Here is a 26444-nt window from a genome sequence, read left to right as displayed (position 1 = left end):
ATTCAGAAATGTGCACTCAGTAAGACTCTGCCCATAGCTTACAACTTAGTAGAGGAGATATGTACCTAATTCTAAAGTATATGGTAAAGGACAGCAAATATAGAGACAATGTCTTATGCTCCTTGTGGCCTGAAAGAACAAATTCTCAATAAATACAGACTCATTGGATGAACAGTCTTTGTAGTCAGGCATGGTGTACAGGTAGGTTTCTCTTTTCCAGATTACATGTTCTCAGCCCATTTAGTTAAGTAACGTATTTGTCGCCATCCTAGTCGCTCCTTTGAAATTGGCTAGTGTCCCTCAATACTGCACAGTGAGTCCAGAAATATCTTTATTAATCTATTTCTCTGGCTTAAAAGGTTTTGGAATTATCCTCAACTAGTCATCCTCTATACAATACTACCTTAAAGTGTATAGTACTTTACTTCAAGCATGTTTTCCACTTCTGTATCTCCTACCTGCATCTCTTCCTGGTTCAGGCCCTCATCACCCTAAATCTGCATCCTAGGTCTCTGTTTTCCACTTCCTTGCCTGCTGCTGCCAGACATGTACTCCTTATATCATGCTGCTCTACATGTGGGTCAGCATCTGTGATGAGCAGGCACTGTGCTCATGATTCAGGGCACTGTTTATGAGTAGAGCAAAGCCTTTCCCTTAAACCATGGGGAAGAAGGGCATTCCAGCATAGGTTTATGGAAATGGCATTTGACTAAACTTTTAAGAATGGGCAGAATTAAAAGCAGAGTAGAAGAGTGTTCCAAAAACAACAGAAGTTAAGGGGAGAGCAAGGAATAGATTCTTCCTCATAGCCTTCCAAAAGAACCAACCCTGCTGACACTCAACCTCAGACTTCTAGCCTCCAGAAATGAGAGAAAATAAATTTATGTGATTTAAGCCACAAAGTCTATGGCACTTTACTGGGCAGCTCTAGGAAACCAATACAAGCCCGAAACTAGAAACAACCCAAATGTCCATCAGCTGTATTTATTCAGTAAATTATGGTACATTCACACAATAGAATACTATACAGCAACAAAAATGAACTAGCTATAATCATACTCAAAATGAATTAATCAAAATTTAAGCAAATGAATCAGACTCAAAAAATTGCAGAGTATGCGTCCATGTATATAAAGTCAAAACTATAAATTAGCCAATACTATTTATGGTATTGGGGTTATGGTTACTCTTTGTATAGTAGAGACAGAAGTGGGCCAAAAGGTTTTCTTGGGTTCTGGTATATTCCATTTCATAATATGGGAGCTGGTTGCATAGGTTTGTTAGGAAAAGCCGGCGGGAAGGCTTGCGGGATGGAAGTACAATGATTTAGGGGCAGAGCAGAGGGGCAGAAGCTCTGGATGGGTGACAGGATATGTGGTAACAAGTGACTTCAAAAGGAAGCTTAGAACTGGTAAAGAAGGGTCCTGAGAACCATCATTTGGCAGCCCTGAAGAGGGAATGGTCGCCTTCCCTTGTGTTTCCAGAAAACAACACTAATAGCACATCTCAGTGGAACAAGACATTGCAGACAGCTCAGCCAGCAAGCTCTTGGAGCAACAGCTGGCCAGGAGTCCCCACAACCCGGACAGTGAGACCCTGGATGGTCATTAACTTGTGGGTGCCTCCAGTGGCAAGGCTGTGGCGAGGATTAAGCTAAGTCTGCCCTCACCGTAAGAAATCATAATTTACTTGCCAGGACTAGTCAGATGGGTGGCCCCGAAAACTACTCCGCTCCGGGGACCACTACCCCGACTGCAGCACCTGCAGGGACACCCTTTGGTGGCCAGTGGGCTCACGTAAGCCACAAGAACATCAAACCAGGGTACCGACTCCTCCACTGGGCACCCAGGCGGTGTGCAAGGTTCAATGCTTTTTCCTCAGGGCGGGGAGTGGACAAAGGAGGAGGTAGGGATTGGTTAATCCTGAGAAGAAGGCGGGGCCTTGACAAAGGAGGGAGGCAGGACCAGAGTCTCCCTGAGAGCCCATTAGCTCCGCCCCCTTAGTGGGATTCCTGCCTGGGCCTGCAACTCTGAACCGTTAGAGGCGTTTTCTTTCGTTTCCTAGTTTTCCCAGCAACCCGTGACGCAGCCAACATGAGGCCGACCACTGGCCAACCCGGGAGAACGGGACTGGAGCGTGACCCCCTATCACGAGACGCCTCGCAGTTCCCCCCAATTGGCGGCCCAGCGCTCGGTCAGGTCCTTCCCTTCGTTCCTCGTCCCAGTCCTCCAGTCCGGGAGGCGGGGGTCGGCGAGCCAGCTGAGTGGGACCCTCGCGGTGTCCGAGGAGGTAGTCGGCGACCGGTGAGGGGACCGAGGGCCCGGGAAGGAGGGTTGGCACGGGCAGAAGTCCCCAACTGTCGCCCAGCTTCTACCCTCCGCTCTGGGCGGCTCTCTTCTGCGGAGGTGGAGGACGCCGCTCCCGCAACCAATGACGTGGGCCTCAGCGCAGCGCGCGATTGGCCGGCGCTCGCACGCTGCTGCTGCGTGGCCTGTTTCTTCCAGGCCTTGCCCTTTTTCTGTCCTCGCTAGTTCTCCCTCGGGGACCTTCCTGGCTGGCGGCTGACGATGCAGACATCACCAAGCTGAGCCGTATTAAAACGGAGCGGCTGCCACCAGGATCCGTCGATACTCCACTATGTTTTTGGTGCCCTGTCTTGCCCTTCAGGTGGGCTGGCTCTTAAGGGCGAAATTTCGCCCAAGGAGAATCTGACCAGCAACTCCTGAGGAAAACTGAGGCACCTGGGATTGGCTGCACTTCGAGGGGACCAGGGAAGGCGACCTGCTCAGGTGCAGCGTTCCTCATTTCTCGAATAGTTGTGCTCAGTTCCCATTAAATAATAGGCATCAGGTCTTAAAGCGAGTAACGCAAAAGTCACTACCTATTCTCGAAGCCAGGGTCTACAAAAGGCCCACACTGCTCTAATCCTGTGAAATAGGGTTCGTTGGGGAGTCGGGATGGGGTGGGCGGATTTAAAAGTTCTTGCACAACCTTTAGGATGGTTAGGAGGTAGGAGAAGGAGTCAGACTCCTTATTTAGGAACTGTCCTGGGGAGAGTAAATCCTGAAAACTCGGCACCTGCAATTCTCAGGCTTAATATTTTCCCACCTTTCATGTGAAACATTAAATATCTTCCTTTACTGAGTTTTCTCAGGCAAGAATATTAGACACCCGAAGTCCCTTGTCCTAGATCACACAGCTGGTAATGGAGGATCCAGAATTTGGACACTTGCCTCTCTGGTTGCCCTGCATAGACTGCAATTCCAACTTAGTAAACCAAGGCACAGTATATGCAGTAGATAGGGCTGTGGAGGATCAGTTGACTAGGAAGAGGCCCTCTCCTCCAGGAAACTAATGTTTGAAAGAATTTTATTCTAGATTAATAACATCATTTTAAAAAAGCATTGGATGCCTTATGTGAGGCAAGGGAGGGTGCAAGGCCCAGGGAGGGTGCAAAACACCATATAGTTCCTTCCTTCATCCTTGTTCTGTGCTGCTCTGTCCCTCTAGACTGTAGTCCTGCCCATATGTCAAAAGGACATAAATAATAAACTATCCTACTATGTATGTTCTCTCTTCCTCAACACAGATATCTTTTCCACACTTCCTAGATTTCACAGGAAAATCTTTGTGGAGAAAAAAAAAAAAAACTTGCAAAAGAGTCTATTTGAATCATGATCAGGCTTGGGCACTTGGAGTGGGAGGGAGCTCACTGTCATTCCTTTTTCCACCAACTCTTTAAATGTGTCTGACTTGATCTGAAGTTGGGAAGGACCACTTCCTTTAAACTGAAATTGTGTTTCTGTTACGGAGAAGATGGAAGTGACGAGTGGCCATTCTGGTGCTCTGGATTTCATGCCCCATCCTCACCTAGAAAATAGGCTGAAACCTTTTCAGAGTGGACCAGGAATCACTGTTTCCTACTATTTTCACTAATTATTCAAAATAAAGCCAAGTACGGGTCTGGGTGGGTGGGTGGTGAGTGTGCTGAGTAAGGCTTCTCTGAGCTGGGGTTATTGGAGTAGAGCCCTGAATGAGTTGGTGGAAGGGCTTTCAAACAGAAAGAACTGACTACAAGTGGAAAGGCCCAGAGATTCCATCTACCTGATTCCAACCCCCAGCAGAGTGAGAATTGGATCATTTGCTTCTATCTGGATATAAATTTCAGCAGCATCTAGGGGTGTCTCAGAGTCCTGGAGACTGCAATGTCTTTAAGGCTGGGGCAATAGACTTTAGGGCAGGGGCAGGTTTAGGTGTTAAGGATATATAGAGAGGCCAGCAGAAGAATATCCTCTCCTAAATGCAGCTGCCACTCCCCCAACCACTCCTAACACTGGCAGCTGTTTCCTTTCCCCTACCAGGGCCACGAGACTCACGGAGGAGCCCGTAGAGTGAGCCCCTGGTCCCCTGGTGGTCCCTGGGGCTGCCTGGGCCTTCCTGGTGCACTGCTGCCAGCTGGCTAGGGCAGGGAAGGGTTCAGGACTGTCCAGAAGAGCTAGAGATGGCCACCTGGCCTGCCATCCCCCTCCTATCCCTGGACCTACCTGCCGCCCTTGTGGCTCTGGACAAGTTCACACTGCAGGAGAACCACTATTACTCAAAAGAGTACTGGGTGATACAAGGGGTGTATACACAGGAACATATGAGAGCCATGGCATACTGATGGTATTAACAACTGGGAGAGTAGCAGTGATAGGCACTTCACGAGTCACAACCCCAAGTCCCATCAGGGTTTCCTTTGTGGCAGTACAGACATTGACTTTCCTGAAGAACAAGTGGACCCTCTGGAGGGGGTGGCCAGAGACCCACATTTTGGGAGATAAGAGTGGATCTATTCTCTGGTTACTGAGGTTCTAAGGGTCAGCGCAGTCCGTGACCTCTTCCCAGGGAAACCTGTCCAGGTACTTTGAGGTGGGCCAGGCTCCCTTTATTTTTGTTTCGTTTTACTTTTTAGGGCTGCACCTGCAGCATATGCAAGTTCCCAGGCTAGAGGTCAAATTGGAGCTGTGCAGCTGTCGGCCAACACCACAGTCACAGCTATGTGGGATCTGAGCCGTGTCTGCGAACTACACCACAGCTCATGGCAATGGGGATCCTTAATGCGCTGAATGAGGCCAGAGAGCAAACCCACATCCTCATGGACGGTAGGGTTCTGAACCTGCTAAGCCACAACAGGAACTCCTCTCCCTTTGTATATTGCTGCAGGATTTGGAAAGGCTATTTGGCAAACACTACCCAATAGAAATAAAATGTGAGCCACATTTGAAATCCTCACTTTTCTTGAAAACTGGTGAAATTTAAAAAATAGATTTCACTTAACTCAATATATCCAAAATATTATGTTTAACATAATCAATATTAAACATTATTGATATTTTTCATTTTTTTCATACTCTTTGAAATTAGCAGTGTATTTTGCCCTTACAGTTGGTCCAATCACATTTTAAGTTTCAGTTGCCAGATGTGGCTTGTGGCTACTCTAGTGGACAGCACAGCCTGGACAGCCCTCATCCCTGCTTCTGTAGCCCAAAGCAGTTTTGTCCAACTCTGGCTTCAATATGAAGAAACTGCAAGATGATCCCTTGCCTCTTCATCATGCACCGGAAATGCTGGCCTGGCAGAAAAGATAACCAGGGAAGAAAGTTTTTATACTGACTGAACAATACAACTCAGAAAAAAAGAACTGCACTGCTCTCACAGCAGATTGTTAGTAAATGTGCTAAATCCTGAATAAGTCCAAAATTCTTGTGAATGGTTAGATATGGCGTGAAATGTCTGCAGTGTCTATTGAATAAAAATAGATAGATGAAGCTCAGAAATTTATCTTTATTGTGAATTTTTGCCATTAGCTTATCTTCTTAGTACCTGTTTTTTATTAGTTATATATAGTATTTATAAATATTCGTAAGTATTAAATACTTGAAAATTATCCAAAAAAAATATTGAGCATTTAGAACTTTTCACCAGTCACACATAATTACCTCTATTGAAGCCTACTTTTTTTTTCCTCCAAAATCAAATCTGATGGTATTGCAACTTCAAAACTCAAAATCAGGAAAATGGTGGTTAGGACAGTCTAGAAATTGTTATTTTGGCACACTAATATTTTATTTTTCTTTCAGATTTCATCCTAGGCATAGACTCTTTCCTTTCAGGGCAAGTTCCAACATGAGGCGAGGTACAGAAGAGAGACTTGAATGATACACTCTGGCACTCAAGCACCAAACCTGCACCCTAGACCTGGGTCTCTTACTCCACCTCTGTAATGGGGGAAGTGGTATTTTTTTTATAAATCATTTATATGTGCATGTTTATGTTTGTGCATTTGTGTTACCTTCCTTGGGCATATACCCTTGAAGGCAGTAGCTTGACAGAGGGTGCATTCCCAGAAACTTGGCCTGAGAGATGCCATAATCTCCAGAGACCCTCAGGTGAGGAGGGATACTCACCAAGGCATAAGGATTGCTCTCTTTGGCATTTGGAATCAATCACTGACTCTGAAGAGCAAGTTTTATTTACACGAGGGTAGACATTTCTTTGAATTTAACTAGCTAGAATCAGCAAGCTTGGGGGCTGAAAGCTCCCTTTGGAAGAACCAGATCTTCCTCTAAAAGTTTGCTCTCAGGTCTTCACAGCGGCCCTTGCCCTACTTGCAGATTTTGTTTAAAATTCACCCTGTTTGGAGTTCTCATTGTAGCTCAGCAGGTAAAGAATCCTACTAGTATCCATGACAATGCGGGTTTGATCCCTGGCCTCGCTTGGTGGGTTAAAGGATGTGTGCATTGCCGCAAGCTGCCCAGTAGGTCACAGATGTGGCTTGGATCTGGCTTTGCTGTAGCTGTGGAGTAGGCCGGAGGCGAGGCTATGGCTCCGAATCACCCCCAGTATGGGAACTTCCGTATGCTACAGGTGTGAGCTTAAAATAAAAACAAAAACAAAACTCATCCTCTTTGAATAAGATGTCTGGGATTAAAATACTGTAGACCAAAAAGAAAGGAAAGTGTATGGGGTGTGGAAGCATTATAGATGAAACAGAATAGCAAAATATAGATAGATGCTGAAGGTGAGTAAGTGATTTGTAATACTATTCTTGTTACTTTTTAAAAAAATTATTATCGTTGATTTAAAATGTTCTGTCAATTTCTCTTGCACAGCAAAGTGACCCAGTTATACATAAATATACATTCTTTTTCTCATATTATCCTCCATCGTTTTCCATCACAAGTGATTGGGTATAGTTCCCTGTGCTATACAGCAGGATCTCATTGCTTACCCATTCCAAATGCAATAGTGTGCATCTATTAACCCCAAACTCCCAGTGCATCTCACTCCCTCCCCTCCCACATGGCAACCACAGCTCTGTTCTCTCTGTTCTTTACCATCGAAAGGTTCATTTGTGCTGTATATTACATTCCAGATATAAGTGTTATCATATGGTATTTGTCTTTTTCTGATTTACTTCACTCAGGATGAGAGTCTCTAGTTCCATCCATGTTGCTGCAAATGGCATTATTTTCTTTTTTATGGCTGAGTAGTATTCCATTGTGTATGTATAACATGTCTTCCTAGTCCAATCATCTGTTGATGGACATTTGGGTTGTTTCCATGTCTTGGCTATTGTGAATAGTGCTTAATTGAACATAGGGTTTTGCGTATCTTTTTTTTTTTTTTTTTGTCTTTTTGCTATTTCTTGGGCCGCTCCCTCGGCATATGGAGGTTCCCAGGCTAGGGGTCCAATCGGAGCTATAGCCACTGGCCTACGCCAGAGCCACAGCAACGCGGGATCGGAGCCGCATCTGCAACCTACACCACAGCTCACGGCAACGCTGGATCGTTAACCCACTGAGCAAGGGCAGGGACCGAACCCGCAACCTCATGGTTCCTAGTCGGATTCGTTAACCACTGCGCCACGACGGGAACTCCCCTGCATATCTTTTTCAATGAAAGTTTTGTCTGGATATATGCCCAGAAGTGGGATTGCTGTGTCCTATAGTAGTTCTATATTTAGTTTACTAAGGCATCTCCATACTGTTTTCCACAGTGGTTGTATCAACTATTCCCGCCAACAGTGTAGAAGGGTTCCCTTTTCTCCACACTCTCTCTAGCATTTATTTGTAAACTTACTAATGATGGCCATTCTGACTGATGTGAGGTGGTACCTCATTATAGTTTTGATTTGCATTTCTCTAATAATCAGTGATGTTTAGCATTTTTTCATGTGCTTGTTGGCCATCTGTATATCTTTGGAGAAATGTCTATTCAGGTCTTTTACCCATTTTTCCATTGGGTTGTTGGCTTTTTTGCTATTGAGTTGTGTAAGTTGCTTGTATATTCTAGAGATTAGGCCCTTGTTGGTTGCATCATTTGAAACTATTTTCTCCCATTCTGTAAGCTGTCTTTTTGTTTTCTTTTTGGTTTCCTTTGCTGTGCAGAAGCTTGTCAGTTTGATTAGGTCCTATTGGTTTATTTTTGCCCTTACTTCTGTTGCTTTGGGAGACTGACCTCAGAAAACTTTTGGAAGGTTGATGTCAGAGAATGTTTTGCCTATGTTCTCTTCCAGGAGTTTGATGGTGTCTTGTCTTACATTTAAGTCTTTCAACCATTTTGAGTTCATTTTTTGTGCATGGTGTGAGGGTGTGTTCTGGCTTCATTGATTTGCATGCAGCTATCCAGGTTTCCCAGCAATTCTTGCTGAAGAGACTGTCTTTTTCCCATTTTATGCTATTACCTCCTTTGTCAAAGATTAATAACTATAGGTGTCTGGGTTTATTTCAGGGTTCTCTGTTCTGTTCCATTGGTCCATGTGTCTGTTTTGGTATCAGTATCACACTGTCGTGATTACTGTAGCTTTGTAGTGTTGTCTGAAGTCTGAGAGAATTATGCTTCCTGCCTGTTTTTTGTTCCTCAGGATGGTTTTGGCAATTCTGGGTCATTTATGGCTCCATATAAATTTTTGGATTGTTTTAGTTCTGTGAAAAATGTCGTGGGTAATTTGATAAGGATTGTATTAAATGTGTAGATTGCTTTGGGTAGTATAGCCATTTTAATGATATTAATTCTTCAAATCCACGAGCATGGAATATTTTTACATTTCTTCAAATTCTCTGTAATTTCCTTGATGAAGTTTTTATAGTTCTCAGCATATAAGTCTTTCACCTCCTTGGTCACCTTTATTCCTAGGTATTTAATTTTTTGGGTACAATTTTAAAAGGTATTGTATTTTTATATTCCTTTTCTAATTTTTCATTGTTAGTAACTTATTTCTCATTGTTAATCTTGTATCCTGCTACTTGGCTGAATTCAGTTTCTGTGTGGAATCCTTAGGGTTTTCTAAGTATAGTATCATGTTGTCTGCATAGAGTGACGGTTTTACCTCTTCTCTTCCAATATGGATAACTTTTATTTCTCTTGTTTGTCTGATTGCTGTGGCTAGGACTTTCAAGAGAATTTTGAATAAAAATAGTGAGAGTGATTATCCTTGTCTTGTTCCAGATTTTAGTAGTAAGGCATTCAGCTTTTCTCCATTGAGTATTATATTGGCTATGGGTTTTGTCATAAATGGCTTTTACTATGTTAAGGTGTTTTCCCTCTATACACAGTTTGGTAAGAGTTCTGTTTTTTGTTTTGTTGCTTTTTAAGGCCACACCCATGGCACTTGAAAGTTCCCAGGCGAGGTGAGGAGCTGAATCAGAGCTGCAGCTGCCAGCCTACACCACAACCACAGCAATGTAGAATCTGAGCCATGCCGGAGACCTACACCACAGTTCAGGGCAACACCAGATCCCTAACCCACTGAGTAAGGTTGGGGATCATACCGACATCCTCATGGATACTAGTCAAGTTGAAACCTGCTGAGCCACAATGGGAACTTTGGTAAGAGTTTTTAATCATGAATGGTTGTTGGATTTTGTCAAATGCTGCTCCTGCATCAATTGAGATAATCATGTGGTTTTTGACTTTTCTTTTGTTATTGTGGTGTGTGAAGTTGATTTATTTGCATACGTTGAACCATCTTTGTGAACCTGGGATGAATCCCACTTGGTTGTGGTATATGATCTTTTTTTCTTTTTTCTTTTTTTTTTTTTTTGCTTTTTAGAGCTGCACCTGTGGCATATGGAAGTTGCCAGGCTAGGGGTCGAATCAGAGCTATAGCTGCTGCCAGCCTTCGCACCTGCCACAGCAACACCAGGTCTGAGCCTCAGCTGTGACGTATACCAGAGCTCACAGCAATGCCAGATCCCCCACCCACTGAGTGAGGCGAGGAATCAAACCCACATCCTCATGGATACTAGTTGGATTCATTTCTGCTGAGCCATGAGGGGAACTCCTATTATCTTTTTTATACATTGTTGGATTTGGTTGGCTAAAATTTTGGAGAATTTTAATGTCTATAGTCATCAAAGATGTTGGCCTATAATTTTATCCTTTGGTAGTATCTTTGGTTTTGGTATTAAGGTGATGGTGTCTTCATAGATGTCTTTGGGATTATTCCTTATTCTTCAACCTTTTGGAAAAGTTTAAGAAGGATGGGTATTGGATTCCTATTATGGTTCAGTGGAAACGAATTTGACTAGTATCCATGAGGATGCAGGTTTGATCTCTGGCATCGCTCAGTGGGTTAAGGACCCAGCATTGCTGTGAGCTGTGGTGTAGGTTACAAATTGGCTCAGATCTGGCATCGCTATGGCTGTGGCATAGGCTGGCAGCTGCAGCTCCAGTTCATCTCCTAGCCTAGGAACCTCCATATGCTGCTAGTGCAGCCCTAAAAAAAAAAAAAATAGGATGGGTATAAGTTCTTGCTTGTATGTTTGGTAGAATTCTCCTGTGAGGCCCTCTGGTCCTAGACTTTGGTTTTTAGGGAGTGTTTTTATTACATATTCAATTTCATTTATAGTTATCAGTCTGTTCAGTTGATCTATTTCTTCTTGATTCAGTTTTGATGGGCTGTATGTCTCTAGAAATTTGTCCATTTCTTCTAGGTTGTCAGATTTGTTAGCATGTAAATGTTCATAGGATTCTCTTATGGTTATTTTGTATTTCTGCAATATCCATTGAGATTTCTCCTTTTCATTTCTTATTTTGTTTTGAGTTCTTTCTCTCCTCTTCTTGGTGAGATTGGCTTGCCAATTTTGTTTACCCTTTCAGAGAACCAGATCTTGGTTTTATTGATTTTCTATTTTTTGTTTTTTGAATCTCTTTTATTGATTTCCTCTCTGATCTTTATAATTTCCTTCCTTCTGCTGACTTTAGGTTTTATTTATTCTTTTTCTAATTCTTTTAGGTGGTGGGTTGAGTTGTTGACTTGAGATTTTTCTTCTTTTTTGAGGAAGGCCTGTATCGCTATGTACTTCCCTCTAAGCACTGCTTGTAGCATCCCATAGAATTTTTTTTTTTTTTTTTGTCTTTTTAGGGCTGCACCTGCCGCATATGGAGGTTCCCAGGCTAGCGGTTGAATTGGAGCTGCAGCCACCAGCCTATGCCACAGCCAAAGCAATGCAGAATCTGAGCCACGTCTGCGACCTACACCACAGCTCATGGCAATGCTGGATCCTTAACCCACTGAATGAGGCCAGGGATCAAACCCACAACCCCTGGTTCCTGGTTGGATTCGTTAACCACTGAGCCATGACAGGAACTCCTCCCCCATAGATTTTGAATGGTTGTATTTTCATTATCATTGTCTTGAGGTATTTTTTAATTTCTCTTTGGGTTTCCTTGTTGACCCATTGGTTTTTTTAATAGCATATTATTTAGTCTCTATGTAGTCAGTTTTCCTATGGTTGATTTCTACTTTTATGCCATTGTGGTCAGAGAAGATGCTTAAAATAATTTTTATACTCTTAAATTTGTTGAGGTTAGCTTTGTGTCCAAGTGTGTGTTCAATCCTTGAGAATGTTCCATGTGCACTTGAAAAGAATGTATATTCTGATTTTTTTGGATGTATGTCCTGAAAATATCAAGTCTAACTTTTCTTTTGTGCCATTTAGGATCTCTGTTACCTTATTGATTTTCTGTCTAGAGGATCTGTCCATTGACATGAGTGGGTTTTTTTTATATTTAAAAATATCTATTTAAAAATTAACCTCTTCCAAGGAGTTCCCATCCTGGTGCAGTGGAAACAAATCCTACTAGTACCAGTGAGGATGCGGGTTCGATCCATGGCTTCACTCAGTGGGTTAGGCATCTGACATTGCCATGAGCTGTGGTGTAGGCTACAAATGAGGTTCAGATACCACATTGCTGTGGTGTAGGCCAGCAGCTGTAGCTCTGATTTGACCTAGTCTGGGAACCTCCATATGCCATGAGTGCGGCCCTAAAAAGCAAAAAAAAAAAAAAAAAAAGAAAAATCCTCTTCCAGGAAATATTTTTCTCTTCTTTCTCTTCCTCCGTCACCTCTGCTCAGTTTAAATTCATGTTGTCTCTTACTTCACCCATCCTACAGGGTACAGCACATCCTGCTCCAGAGGCATAGGAAGAGAACATTGTACATGTGCAACTCCCACCTAATGTGTCACTCCTGCCAAATGCAGAGGGTAGCAGAAGCTCCAGAGCCCATACCTGCAGGTTTGTAGTTTTAAGGGCTATTTTTAGTTTGAACCTATTAGCATCCAAAAAAAGAGGACCCCAACTATGTGATGTCTTAACCATAGTTCTGGGTATTTAGGATGAGTTTCCATTTACTAATAAGAAAATGACTGGTGCAGTTCCTGTCATGGCTCAGCAGAAACAAATCTGACTAGGAACCATGAGGTTGTGGGTTTGATCCCTGGCCTCGCTCAGTGGATTAAGGATCTGGCATTGCTGTAGCTGTGGCCAGCAGCTGCAGCTCCGATTAGACCCCTAGCCTGGCAGCCTCCACATGCATCAGCTTGGCTCTCAAAAAAAAAAAGAAAAAGAAAATGACTGGTAACTGTTTTGTTCACTTCCTCTCTCTGATCTATTGGGTGACATGGCTTATGTGACTATACCTAATCTCCAGTGTCCCACTGAACTGAGCTGGGGATAGTTCTATGGGTCTTGAGGGAAGGAGTCAGTAGTTAGGCCAGCCAGGTGGTCAGAGTAGCACTATTTGTGCTCTAAATAGAGGGCATAGGAGGTTCTGTGTACAGAAGCTGCTGCTGCTGCTCCTGGACAGCTACCTGGACCAGCTTATCAGAAGAATTCAGGGATAGCATTTGTGATAAGAGAATAGCAGAGAAGATTCCACCCTCATAATTTTTTTTTTTTCTTTTTGCTACTCCAAGTTTTCAGATCCTTGGAGCTGGAGCAAAGGAGTAAAGTCTACAGAGTGTTTGCAAAGAAATTGAATGCCCAGAGAATTAGAAACAATGTTCCTTCCTTTTCCGCAGACTTTCCTAAAAATGGCAAAAGCACTTCTTGAATAATAGTATCAGCTTTTGATAATATTTTTTATGAGTTATTCATGCTTCTTTTTCACCCTGTTCCTCGGCCTCAGGTTGCTCTCTCAAGGCTAGGCTAGGGACCTTTGGGGTTGTGTACTGGTGTGGAGTGATCATCTATTAGGTCCTGTCCAAAGCCCAAGAGCAATACTTTAGGGTTTCTCAGATATCTTCTCTTATCCAGGCCCCAACCCTTTCTGAGCCTTTTGCCCAGGTTGCTGCTGCTGGAAGGGCATTATACTTCATCTAATGCCCTTCTTGTCCTTCCAGCCAAGCCCAGCTGGGTTCACATTGGTGACTCATGAAACCCGGGTCTCCAGAAGAAGGCATTGGTGTGGTTTAGGCCCAGGGTACTTCTCACTGCCCATTACTCCTTGGTCATTTCTTAGTGTATCTCCAGGCCAAGATCCTTGGTCTAAGGCCATAAAACAAACTGGGCACTCTTCCTCCTCTTCCAAGCAGTGTATTGGAGGCAAGCTCCCCTCTGAGTCCCTCTGCCCTCCCTGGTGGCACAAGGACCCCCTCATATTTCTGGGACTCCCATGGCTTTGCCTTCTCTTGGAGAATGGAATTTGGAAGATGGCCTAGTTGAGGAAGTTACAGAAAACAGCCCATGCTTGCCCCTCCATTCCCCAAGGTGTAGCTGTTACTGGCACTCACAGTGACCTTCTCCCTACAGGACTCAGGCAAACCTATCTGCTGGCCACCTTGAAAAGGCTGTAGCACCTGCCCCTGAGAGAAGGAACCCTGGAATCTACAGACCAGTTTTCCAGGCCTCCCCGTTTTCCCTTTGTTACCTTTCCAGGCCTTAAGAAAACTGAAAATAACTCTCAGTTTGAGGACGTGGACCCTGGAGTGTGAGTGCCACACTGCACCCTGAGGGCTACCGGCCCAGCGCTCACCATGTTTGCTGCATCAGAGTCAGCAGTGGGCAGGCCTTACACGTGCAGTGAATGTGGCAAGAGCTTCCGCTACAGTTCAGTGCTGCTACGGCATGAGCGCGCCCATGGCAGTGATAGCCATTTGCGCTGTCTAGAGTGCGGTGAGCATTGTGCACAGGCTGCAGACCTCCGTTCACACCGACGTGTCCATGCCGGCCAGACCCTCTATATCTGCAGCGAATGTGGCCAGAGCTTCCGCCACAGCGGCCGCCTTGACCTGCACCAGAGTGTGCACAGGCGGCGTGGCCGTTCCTGCCGCTGCCGCACTTGTGGCCGTTGCTTCCCACACCTCCCGGCCCTACTACTGCACAGGCGTCACTGGCACCCTCCCGAGCGGCCCTGCCGCTGTCCTCTGTGCCCTCGCGCCTTCCGGCAGAGCGCCCTGCGTTTCCACCAAGCACGGGCGCATCCCTGGGGGATACCAGCTGTGCCCACTGAAACGCTCCACCACTGTACACAGTGCTCACGGGTTTTCTGCAGTGGCGTGGGACTTCGGAGCCATTTGCGTGTCCACGTGGCCAGGAGCCCTGGTGACTCCACACTCCAGCAGCCAGCTACTCTGGATGCACACCAGTGTGGTGTGTGTGGCAAGAGCTTTGCCAAGAGTTCCACGTTAACACGACATCTGCAGGCGCACTCAGGTGAGAAGCCTTTCAAATGCCCTGAGTGCGGTAAGGGCTTCTTGGAGAGTGCCACGCTGGTGCGCCATCAGCGCACGCACACAGGCGAGAAGCCCTATGCCTGTGGTGACTGTGGGCGCCGCTTTAGCGAAAGCTCAACACTGCTACGCCATCGTCGCAGCCACCAGGGAGAGCGACCACATGCATGCGTCACGTGTGGCAAGGGCTTTGGTCAGCGCTCCGACCTCATAGTGCACCAGCGCATCCATACGGGCGAAAGGCCCTTCCCATGTACTGAGTGCGGCCGCTGCTTCAGCGACCGTTCAGACCTCACTAAGCACTGGCGCACACACACAGGCGAGAAGCCTTATCGTTGTGAGCTGTGCGGCAAGTGCTTCACATGCGTGTCCAACCTCAATGTCCACTTGCGCAATCATGCTGGCCACAAGCCCCACAAGTGCCCTGAATGTGGCAAAGCCTTCAGTGTGGGCTCCAAGCTGGCCCTACACCGCAAGACGCATCTGGGCGAGCGGCCAGCAGAATGTGCAGAGTGTGGCAAATGCTTCAGCCACAGCCGCTCACTGTCGCAGCACCAGCGGGCTCATACCCGTGCTCGTGCAGCAACTACTGCTGCCACTGCCACTCAGGACAAGGCAAGCACTGCGCTCATCTTTGCTGAGCAAGCAAGACAGGAAAAGCTGGGACTTTCTGTGCCTCAGTTTAAAGAGACTTGCTGAGAGATCTCCCTGGAGTGGGCTGGATAAGCACTTATGTAGTGCCACAGGGCTGGTGGGGGCAACTGGCAGGTGGAGGTCTGTGGAAAGACAGCATGGCCTGTTACCTTCCTACATCTCTGTTGATAGCCCCTTCACCTGGCCTCTTGCTGTGCCCCTCACCTACTTGTTAGCTCTTTGCCTGTTCTCAAGCCTTCCTTTTCCCTCTCTGGGGAATAGGTACAGGGGAAACCTCCCAGACCTCTCAGTGAAAGAATGCCCAAGTATTGGTGTGTTGCATCCCTGCTGCTGTGCTCATATGTTTCCTGTTTTCCCACCAGTGTTCTGTCTTCTCCCATCTCTTTTTTCAGCCTGAGTCTCCTCTACCTCTCCTTTCTGGGTACTTTCGATATCCTTCCTTTTCAGGTAATGATCACAGGCTTGGCCAGGGTCAAATTCCTGTGGTCTTCTTATCTCTGTAGTCTTCTTGCCCTGTGGTCTTCTTGCCTCTTCCTTCTACTTGACTGTTAGTCTCTTTGCAGCTTTCTCCCGTGGCTTCTGAGAGATGGGAAACTTGCAGAGAGATAGTGAGAGAGCTTACATCACTGAAAGAGATCTCCATACCAGAAATACCCAAAGAAGTGTTTCACATCATGTAAAGGTGGGCAGGAGCCCTCAGCATGGCACCTACCTGTCCTATGGGACAGATCTGCTGGTGTACAGATCAAGGTGCCTCTCAGGACAATGTTCACCAACCAGGTGGAGGACATTAGTCCTGGGACCTGGGCAAGACTACATGGGTCCACAAAGCCAGGCACTGCCAACTAGAGTAAGAGAATGATATATACAAATCAAACTTGGAGCCATGGAGAAACTGAGCTCTACAGAGGCAACAGTGCAGGGTGGAAAATTACCTGGAATTGTCAGTGATTTTTTTTGTTTGCAGGTGGTGAAATAAAGAATTTGTTTGGTTCCAGATGCCAAGAGTTCCCTTTGTCAAACCTGAGGCTAATGTATTCACAGACTTCAGGAGTCACCCAAGAGTCTTTCAGAGTTTCAAGGTCTGTGGTCCCTTCTCAAGGTAGCTCAGTAATCTTGCAATGTATGGCCCCCTCATGTTTGCACTGGAAGGCGAGACTCTTCAGGGGCCCCATTACATTTAGTTTTCTTGGTTAATGGAGAGTACAAATGTGGCCCAAGTTCACATACCTCTATTTCTACTCCCACCCATCCCTCTGGAATGACTTGGTGCTCTCCATACTGTCACAGCCTGCCTTGCTTGAATGCAAGAGTAGGTATGATGCGCCACAGAAAAGGGCTGCAAAGTGCCAAAGCAAATTCAGAAAGAAAGCTGGGTCCTTGGGGTGAGGGCAGATGGGGGGCTGCACTTAGAATGCACTCAAGCACATTCTAGCAGAAAATGCTTCTAAAAGAACTGAAGAACTGAAGTTCCTACACCTCAGATGCCAAAACATCATCTGCTCACACATGTTCATGTAAAATCCTGGGTTTATTCTGTCCTTTAGGAAGACTGAAGTAGCCTGGCTCCCCTATAGCCCACTCTTGCCCCTGCCCTGTACTCCCCATCACTCTAGTTCCCAGGGACCAGGCATCCGGCCCTTCTTGCTCCTTTTCAGTTCCTGGGGCCTGGCTCCCCAGATTTTGGGGAATGCTTACTGCTAAGGGAGCAGTGTGGGAGCCTGAGGAGCCATAGAAGGCCTGGACCCCTCACTGGCCTCCAGGGATGCAGGGGCAGAGATGCTGGAAGAGGATTCCAATGGACCAGATGATTCTTGTGGGGCCAGGAGCAAGGCGGGGTGGCTTTTGCTGCGGTGAGCTGCAACACTGTCTGGCTTCTCAAAACGCTTGCCACAAAACTCACAAGGGAATCTCAAGGCAGCCGCTGTCTCTGCATGCTTGCGCCGGTGCCAATTCAGGGAGGCCTTTTGGCGGCAGGTGAACCCACAGATCTCACACCTGAGCCAGTGACAATAGAGGGAAGGAAGAGGCCTCAGTCCATCTTGACTTCCCTAGGGGTTCCTCCTGCTCCCAGCTCTCCAGTTATCCTGCCAGCACCTCCCCACTTCCCGTGAGCCCCATCTCCCTTCCCCACACTCACTGCAAGGGTTTCTCTCCTGTATGGATGCGCCGGTGGATGACCAAGTTACTGCTGGTGCGGAAAGATCGGGCACAGAACTCACAGATGTAGTCTCGGGTGTCTGTGGGCACATGGGGGTTATCCCAGCATCCATCCCCAAGTTGTGGCCCTTCCTTGGCCCACCACATTCACTGACCCCCCAAAGGAGTACTGTACCCATTCAGCCTGCATATCACACTCCTCCAAACCCCCAACTGCCCTGTGAACAGTCAGTAGCCCTGTGAGTGTCACCAACCAACCCCCTCTCCTTTTCTCCTGAATTGCTCCCACTCCCTGCCAGCTCTAACAGCACCTGCCTGTCTCCCATCTCTAGCAGTTCTCATGGGCCTGCTGTAGTTTTTCTCCTACACCTCCAAGTATCAGGCCTTCACCAGAGGAAGTGTCCTTGCTTTTCATGGCAGCCTTTAGACCTCTGTCCCACCACTGCTCTATATCCTGCCATCAGACCACACACACACACCTACAACTTCATCCCCATCACTCTCATGTACTCCACACAACTCTGGCTCCAGACTCTCTCCTCAGCTACTACCACTACTGTCAGTACTCCACTCCCCTCTTTCCTGACCTTCACTGACCCACACCCTTCCTTCTTAGCCACCGTTCCCAGGTCATGCCCCATCACTGCACCACCTTGAAATCACAGTTTCAAGCATCCCAGTTCCAGCCAGGGTCTCCTACCTTGTCCTCTCACACTAATCCCATGATTGCCCACTGCCTTTCCACTACCCCCACTGCCCCCTCTTCATCAAATTCATTTCCAGGGCATCTTTCACAATGAAGGCGTCCCTTCACTCACACTACAACTCACTGTCTCTCCCTTTGCCATACTTGCTTGGTTAAAATCCAACTCAGGATAAATACAACCCTTGGCCTACTCCAGACCTGCACACATTTGCCAAGAGGAGCAGAAACATAACCTACAAACACCCCCACCCATGCTCTATTTTCATCCACAACCACAAGTCTCAAGTCCCTCCCGTGCCATGATGTCTCTGCATTTTCTTGGTCAGTTCACTGTACTTTCTAGAGTCCAGAAGGGCATTTTCCATACAACATCCTCTTTCCACCAGCCTCACTCAGCATTGACCTCGTTTTATAAGTCACCAAGAAGAGAGAAGCCAGGAAAGAATGTCCACATCTGCGCCCCAATCTAATCTACCAGCCGACTTACTTTGTACCCACACATGTGAATAGTTCCTGCTCCCCTGTGGCTGCCTTCCAATTGTGCCTGGACATACTCTTCCTCACTGATTGAGGTTCCCCAACCCACCCTGCATCAGTAAGCCTTTCCTCCTTGTGTGGTCATTCCCACCTCTGCACCCAAGCTCACAGCCCTCCAGCTTGTCTTCACAGAGAAACTCCAAAGAGGTGTCCACACTTGCTGTCTTCACTGCAAGCTTCTCTCTGCTTTGAACCCACTCCATTCTGGCTGTCATTTCCCTTGTCACATACCATTTTGTCATGTGCTTAAGGATGGCTTCCCACCACCCTGTCTGGTGGACCATCTGTAACCTCATCTTACTTGGCTCTGTGGCATTGGCATAGCTTACCCTTCCTCCTCCCTGAAGCACTTTTTTCACTTGGCTCCTCAGATACCCATCTTTTCACCTACCTCACTGATTTGTTTGTAGCTGCCCTTCCCACCTGCCCTACTCAGAGCTCTTCTCTACCTATATTCACTCCTTCCTTATAGGAACACTCCATCTATACCTCCATTCATATACTCATGATGAATAGCTTCCCCCCCGCCCCAACATCTCCCTGGACTCCAGATTCACATTATCTGGGATACCTAATTAGTGTGTCCCAAACAAAATGTCACCTACCTTTCCTGAAGCCTGTTTCCTCCTCACTTTAAGGAAATCACATCACCTTCTGCCCAGCTAGCTGCTCAGGCTGGAATCCTCCAAGCCATCCCAACTCCCACCTGCTGGTCCTATCTGTTGACATCTGTCTTTCCCATAGTTAACCATGGCTCCATCTTCACCCTTGTGTCAGCCTCCAGCCACTTCTCACTAACTGGACTGTCCAGGTCGGCATCATTGCCCACTTCATATTCCTGCAGTCCCATTCTCTACACAGCAGCCACAATGCTTCTTTTAAAATCAGTTGTGTCCCTCCCTTCCACTACACTAGTGTGTATCACATTTGGTTGAAAGCCAAGCCATCCTGATCATGGTCTTGGAGGCCCCTACCACCTATCTGACCTCTCTTCCTTCCTAACTTCCTTGCCTCTTCTCCATTCCTGGAACATGCCATACAGATGCCAGTTTAGGGCCCCCCAACATGCTGCCTATGGATGTGGCTAAGCCTCCATTCCTCCCTTTACTGAGGTCTCTGTTAAAAGCACCCTCCCCCTCTACAACACCAACTCTTCTGTCACACTCTCCTCCCTTCTCCTGCTTTCACATCTCTTTGTAGCCCTATAAGAGGACATCTTACAAGGTGATGACTGCCTGCTGTATCCCAGCACTGAGAAGTTTCAAGCAGGCAGGGTCTCAACACACAGAGAAATTCAGGATGAGTGTGGGAGTTATCCCAGAAAGATGTGACAAGACCTGCAGATAGAAGATGATGGGCCTTACAGGGGGATGTGAAGGGACTCGCAGGGGAAGGTGACAGAACCCACAAAGGGAGATGACAGAAACCACAGAGGGAGATGATAAGACCTACTGTGGGGAGGTGAGGAGGCATTTCCACTACTTACCACTGTGCAGTTTCACATGCTCCTTTAGGTGTTTCTTAAAGTTGAAGGACTTTCCACAGGCTGGCTCTGGGCAGGAGAAGGACTTCTGATGGATGTGCTGGTACTTCTTGTGATGCTAGGGAAGGAAGCAGACGGTTTCCTCAGGGAGACCACCAGAGCTGATCCAGCAGACAGGCTCCTCTCCCCTCTCCCCTGGAAGTTCTTGTCACCACCAGCCCACATCATCCTAGCCAGTCCTTACCTACACATGAGCACCCTGAGCCCATTCTTTCCTGACTCCAAACTCTGCCCTCACCTTATCCTGTTCTCAACTTCCATTATCTCACCTCCTTGTCAGAACCTCACAATACTTCATTCCCTGAATAAAGTGCAGTTCTGGTAACACGCTTGGTTTCCTAACCATGGACTTGCCATCTGCTGGGGATGGAAACACATTTTGGGTGGGTATGATTATTCTCTTTGGTATTAATATTAATGTATAATCTGTATCACTCAGATCACCTAGTTTTTATTGATAGCTCACCATAGGATTATAAGATTATGTCATTTTCTTCTAAATCAGTTTTGGAAACACAACACAATACACACACTCCCTCTCAGTCTGAAACACTTTTAAGGGTACTGTCTTCTCCAACTTTAACTCCCCAAGTACTTTTGGTAATTATTTCTCTTTTTATTTGGCCTAACTTCACATCCTGCCTCACTAAAATGTGGGAGCTTTCTCCTCCATAATTACATTTTCCTGTAATTAAATTGCTGCTGGGGCTATTTCAGTCTCCTCCACTCATAGGCTCAAGTAGGTCTGACCAATCCTGCTGAATATTCTTCTCAACCCACAGCTTTGCCACCACTTGATGACCTTCCCCCTCTCCCAAATCCCAACCACTCAGGCCTCACCGTCCCTCCAGTCTTGACTCTTCCTTCCCCAGGCCTCAGAATCCTGTGAGGTCTGAGGTCTCTGGCTGAAGTGGAGCTGGGGCTCTTCCCTCTCTGTGCCTCAAACCTTCCCTGTAGTGAGGCTGGGGACAGAACTGTCTCCCCATCACCCTGGAGCAAGGCCTGTGCACTTGAGCCAGCATGGAGTGGCACTCCATTAGCCCGGGGAACCCCAGCTCTATCATGCACTAGCTGAAGATTCTTGGGCAGTGCTTAACCTCTGTGTTCCTTGCTTTCCTCATCTGCAAAGCGGGAAAAGTATCAGCATCCATGCCAAAGAAATACTGAGATCAAAAGACTTGACACACATCAAATGCCTAGAACAGTTACTAGCACCCCACCCCAAAAGCCTGAGGAATACCACCATCATCTCCATGCAGTCCTTAGAGGGCCTGTGTAACAAGCAGTAGTAGGCAGGTGTTTGGTTTTCTGTCTTATCTACCAGTTGTCTGGTTGAGCAATTATTACTACAGTCAAGCTCTGCACGTCCATTCCAACTCTTTTCTTCCTGGCTTTGAATTCCCCCCACATCCCAGGCTTCTTTGCCTCAGCATGTTCAGCCCTTCTCCACCTGTGAGGCTACAAAGAACCCAACCCTGTGTCCCTCACATCCCTCACATTCAAATACTGTCGGTTTGAGAAGATCCGTCCGCAGCCAGGGAAGTCACAGGGCAGCAGCTCTCTTTTGGCAGCTTTCCTGGGGAAGTAGAATAGGAAGCAGAAGGATTCATGCAGGCTCTCTTCCACCTACCTCCTCTCCCCTCCCTACGCACAGCCCCTTCCCCAAGACCTACCTAATTCTCTTGGGGCCAATCTGAGCAGTGTCCTCATCCCATGCCGAGGCCAGAGCAGACTTAGCCTGACTCCCAGGGCTACGGGCAGCAAAGAGGGAGCAGAGGGCCTCGAGGAAGGGCCATGTCCCAGGATGCCCCTGCCCTCTGTCACAGCCATCAGGTTACCTGGCCAGGAGCTCAGTCTGCTGGGCTGCTTGAGGGGTCCCACTGAGCTCCGGCTGTATCCTGACTTCCACAGGCAGAGGAGCTCCGGAACTCAATGAGGATGCTGATGAGGATGGCACAGCAAGAGGAGTTGGGACAGCTTCAGGGGCTGAGGGTATCTCCCCCTCCTTAAGTGCATGGGTGACAGGGGAAGGGGGTAGTATGGGGGCATCTGGCTCACTGCTGAAAGGAGAATGAAGAGGAAGAGGGCATTATCTCCCTGGGTCCTCAGCCAGCTCCAGCCCAATCCCAACCCCTAAACTGCAAATATCCCAAATTCAGAACAACTCTATCCATACCCCAGGCTCCTTATTCATATCTGCTTTCAGCCTTCATTCTCCCCCAGTGCCTAAATTTACCGCTTTTCAACCAATTCAAAGCCTCTACTTTTTCTGCCTTCCCCAAAGCCTACCCTGCCATCTCCACCAACAACCCCTTCCCTCAAGTCTGCAAAACTCTGGGTTCCTCTCCCTCCTCTTCCTCTGCTTAGCATCCTCCCTCAGCCCCAACTTGCTCATCTGGGGAGGAGCTGTAGGTCCATAGGCTGGCATCACTGAGCATCTCCTCTTCATCCTCATCTTCCTCTTCCCCATCCTCTTCTCCTATGGGTGGGAAGGTCTCCAGTGGGGGTTCCACTCCTCTGCACGTCCAAGAAAGGCAGGCCTGAGGTCCTGATCCCTCACCCCCATTGTCTATCCACATCCATCCTGTCCCTCCCAATCCCAAACTCACCTGGCTAAGTTGGCCTCCCGAGTCCTGTCATTGTGCTCAGATTCCAAACCTGTTAGCATAGGTAGGGTCAAAGGGGAAGAATCTCTGGACTGGAGAGATGAGGACAGGAGTTCTAAGGTCACTAGTGGTCGTTGGACTCAAGGAGGAAGAGGGGGCAGAGGCTACTGGAGTGGGAGATGTTGTTTTATTTTAGATATGGTACATTCACATGACTTTAAAAAAAGTATAAAAAGGTACACTGTGAAAAGTCTCCTTTCCAATACTGTACCCCACTCACCTCGTTTTTCCTACAGGTAACCTGGTTTCCTACATGCCCTTCCAGAGATTTTGTACTCATAAGTACATAAAAATATATATTCCCTCTCCTCTTATTTTTCCACCAAAGGTAACATAAACATTGTATTCTATATTACGCTTTTCGGACCTAAAAATACATTTGAGGATATATTTTCCTTGTCAGCATAGAGTTTTTCCATTGAGACGATTATTTTTAAAGAAAGGGCTGCTTAGCTAGAGGTGGGAACCCATTTCCCTTCTTTCCCTCCATAACTCATCTTTTCTCCAGCCTACCTGCAGGTTCCTGTCCACTCCTAGCCTCTGGACACCAGTTTCTCTGGTCAGTACTTGGAAGCGGGACTGGATTGGGCTCCTCTGGAGGTGTAGGGCCTGAAGAGGGGCCCCAGGAGAAGGTGTGGCCAGCCGAACACTCCCACACAAGCCCCCCATTTTGACCCCCAGGTCCCCGCAGCCCAGGCACCAGGCTGCACTCTCGGCTGTGAGCATGAGACAGGAGCACTAGATACTGCAGACCCTTGGGGGGCACAGGCTCAGGACCTGCAACAGTGAAGGCAACAGTCAAGGTGAGCTGGGAGGTCCTCTACTCTCATTCTGGAAAGCCACACCCAAACAGTCCTGTACCCCGAATCCCTGGGCCACCATGGTCCCTAATCCATTTTACCATTCTCCAAAGCCACAACCCCAAGGTTACCCTTCTCCACAGGCTGTCCCCATCAAACTACCCAACTCCCCCATCTCTTCCCAAACTCACTTAAGGTTCCCTCTGACCCAGTTCCCTTAGGGAGAGTGTTTCTGGGTCACATCACTCCCTGTTACCCCTCTTCCCTCTCTGGCTCTTGACTCCCTACCCCTAGTCATTCCCTACCCACCTGCACAGAGTCTGCAGCCTGAAGAAGTATACCTGCCAGGGGTACAAGAGACAGGTCAGGTGGGGACCCATGTGGCCAAATGCCCTCAGCTCTGGGTACTCACTTAAGGGGTTCCCTTTTTGATGAGGACTGGGGGTGGGGGACACAGGGAAGGGAGGAGTGGGGGCTTTGTCCGGACCCTGGGAGGCCACAAAGCACACTGGCCTTACTGCTGAAGTGAGAAATCTGCCAGTGGGAAGGAGCAGCCAGCCAGCACTTGGTAGTAGTGAGGGGTGGAGGGCAGGAGAGTGCTAACTGCTGCAGCCTAGGTGCCCTCCCCCAAAGCCCTTGACCCTGCCCCTAACCGGTCTAACAGGAACTTGGCCAGCTGCGAGTGCAGTGAGAAGCCCAGCTGCTCCTTGAGGAGGCACCACTGCTCCATGTGGCCGCCCAGGCGGATGCGGCACTTGCTGCGGCGGGCGTCCAGCTGCCGCCTCTTCTCCCGCCGCCTATGGGAGGTGTCCCCAAGAGAGGCAGCCATGAGCACCAGGGCCTGTAGGGTGAGCAGACACACGTGTGGGCCGACCTGATCTGTGGCCAGAGTGCCTCTTGTTTCCCCACGTGTGAATTGGGGCAGAACTAAACCACTGCAAGAGTATTTGCTGCCATAGGGTCCAAAGCACCTGTTTACATAACGGGGCTTGTAAACTAGCGTTATGGGGTGGGTATCGTGGGGGTAGGAGGTAGGGGACAGCATCAAAGTCAGAATGGCCTGATCTCTTGCCCACTGAAGTGTAGACCTGAAGCTAAGGGGAAGGAAATTTCAACTGGGGTGGGGCAGAGGGTAAGGTAACAGTTTCTTCTTGAAAAGGGTTGATAAGGGAAGGAGAGATCGTGTGCACTGGGAGAGCTCCACACAGGTCGATGTGGGTGGAGCCGGGGGCCGGGGGTCTGGAGGGCGCCCCCCTCCCGACCTCGGTCAGCCCCACTGAATGCTCACAATCGTTGGACAGGTAAATTCCAAAGACAGCTCCCAGGTCGCCCAGAGCTCCTGCCGCGTCCACCCCAACCCTGGCCTTACCTGCGCGTCCCCTCACCCGCCCTCATCCCGACTGCGCCTGCGCCTCCCCCCGCCTCGCGCTCAGGCCGGGAGAGCCGCGGGAGGACAGGGGCCCACCTCGCGCACGCCGTCGCCGTTTCTCTTTTAAGAAGAACCCGTCCCCCTTTGCGTCGCTGGCTCCAGCCCGGAAATGGGGTCGGGGCTTAGTGGGGAGGGGAGAGTAGGAGGCCAGCGAGTCGCGCCTGCGCACTGGCCGCTCAGCGCAAAGCCTGCTGGGAGCCGCCGTTTCCACACTAAAATCCCCGGCTTGTCGCTGAGGCCCTAGGGCTGTGGTTGGATCGCTTTTGCAGCGAGCACCTGTCCTTGGTGACCAAAGACTTGAGAAAATGGAATTAATAAGGCCAAGCCCTCTTCCTGTGCCCGGACCGACCGCCGCCTCCCCCACCAGCCCGCCTAAGGACTTGGCCTCTGCAGTTCTTACCACTTTGTACTTGACCTTCAGTTCCCCCTCACAATTTCCGCAGACACTCAAACACATGCTGCAGAATTAGACACCTTCAAAACCAATTAGAGCCTTCTCTAGACTCCCCCAAGGTAATCACCAGCAATAGCCCATTCCCTCTGTGCCTGTCAAAAACTGTCTGAAAAGAAGTAACCTATATTTTCTGTGAAGTCTTTTTTTTTTTTTTTTTGTCTTTTTAGGGCCGCACCCGCGCCGTATGGAGGTTCCCAGGCTAGGGGTCTAACCCGAGCTGTTGCCGCGGTCTATGCCACAGCCATAGCAACACCAGATCCAAGCCGCATCTGCGACCTACACCACAGCTTATGGCAATGCCGGATCCTTAACCCACTTAGCGAGGCCAGGGATCAAACCCTCAACCTCTTGGTTCCTAGTCGGATTCACATCCTCCATGCCAGGAAGGGGAACTTTCCTGTGAACTCTTTTGCACTTCCCATTCACTATTCAACTGACTCCAGTGGAGGTTTTCTCTACACAGAGCTACTGCAGTGGCGCTAATGGCAGTGGTCAG

At 48.0% G+C, this 26444-nt stretch overlaps 2 protein-coding genes across 14 annotated transcripts; one reads left to right on the top strand and one right to left on the bottom strand.

Moving 5' to 3' along the window:
* The first annotated feature begins 2110 nt into the window (after positions 1-2110).
* On the top strand, positions 2111-16662 carry ZNF672 (zinc finger protein 672). Of its 8 annotated transcripts, none has more exons than XM_047776368.1 (5): positions 2111-2303; positions 2668-2789; positions 6123-6178; positions 12443-12564; positions 14080-16662. In XM_047776368.1, the coding sequence occupies exon 5, from the start codon at positions 14304-14306 to the stop codon at positions 15696-15698; it is 1395 nt and encodes a 464-aa protein (XP_047632324.1). In that variant the 5' UTR covers positions 2111-2303; positions 2668-2789; positions 6123-6178; positions 12443-12564; positions 14080-14303; the 3' UTR covers positions 15699-16662. The 8 variants fall into 8 exon arrangements, with proteins under 8 accessions (XP_047632324.1, XP_047632322.1, XP_047632323.1 ...); XM_047776366.1 differs by having other exon boundaries at positions 6123-6277; XM_047776367.1 differs by lacking the exon at positions 2668-2789 and having other exon boundaries at positions 6123-6277.
* Positions 16663-17165: 503 nt separating this feature from the next.
* On the bottom strand, positions 17166-25663 carry ZNF692 (zinc finger protein 692). Of its 6 annotated transcripts, none has more exons than XM_047776361.1 (12): positions 25531-25663; positions 24719-24906; positions 24375-24406; positions 23779-24042; positions 23209-23257; positions 22991-23116; positions 22438-22659; positions 22273-22350; positions 22097-22175; positions 20543-20657; positions 17794-17893; positions 17166-17651 (listed from the first exon to the last, which is right to left on the bottom strand). In XM_047776361.1, exons 2-12 carry the CDS (start codon positions 24892-24894, stop codon positions 17354-17356), a joined length of 1539 nt encoding a protein of 512 aa, XP_047632317.1. In that variant the 5' UTR covers positions 24895-24906; positions 25531-25663; the 3' UTR covers positions 17166-17353. The 6 variants fall into 6 exon arrangements, with proteins under 6 accessions (XP_047632317.1, XP_047632319.1, XP_047632315.1 ...); XM_047776363.1 differs by lacking the exon at positions 25531-25663 and adding an exon at positions 25354-25468; XM_047776359.1 differs by lacking the exon at positions 25531-25663 and having other exon boundaries at positions 24719-25340.
* Between the last annotated feature and the right edge of the window lie 781 nt (positions 25664-26444).

Source organism: Phacochoerus africanus, chromosome 4, assembly GCF_016906955.1.
Source record: "Phacochoerus africanus isolate WHEZ1 chromosome 4, ROS_Pafr_v1, whole genome shotgun sequence".
Taxonomy (NCBI): Eukaryota; Metazoa; Chordata; class Mammalia; order Artiodactyla; family Suidae; genus Phacochoerus; species Phacochoerus africanus.
Note: the sequence above shows the minus strand (reverse complement) of the source record. Positions and strands in the feature narration are given on the sequence as shown.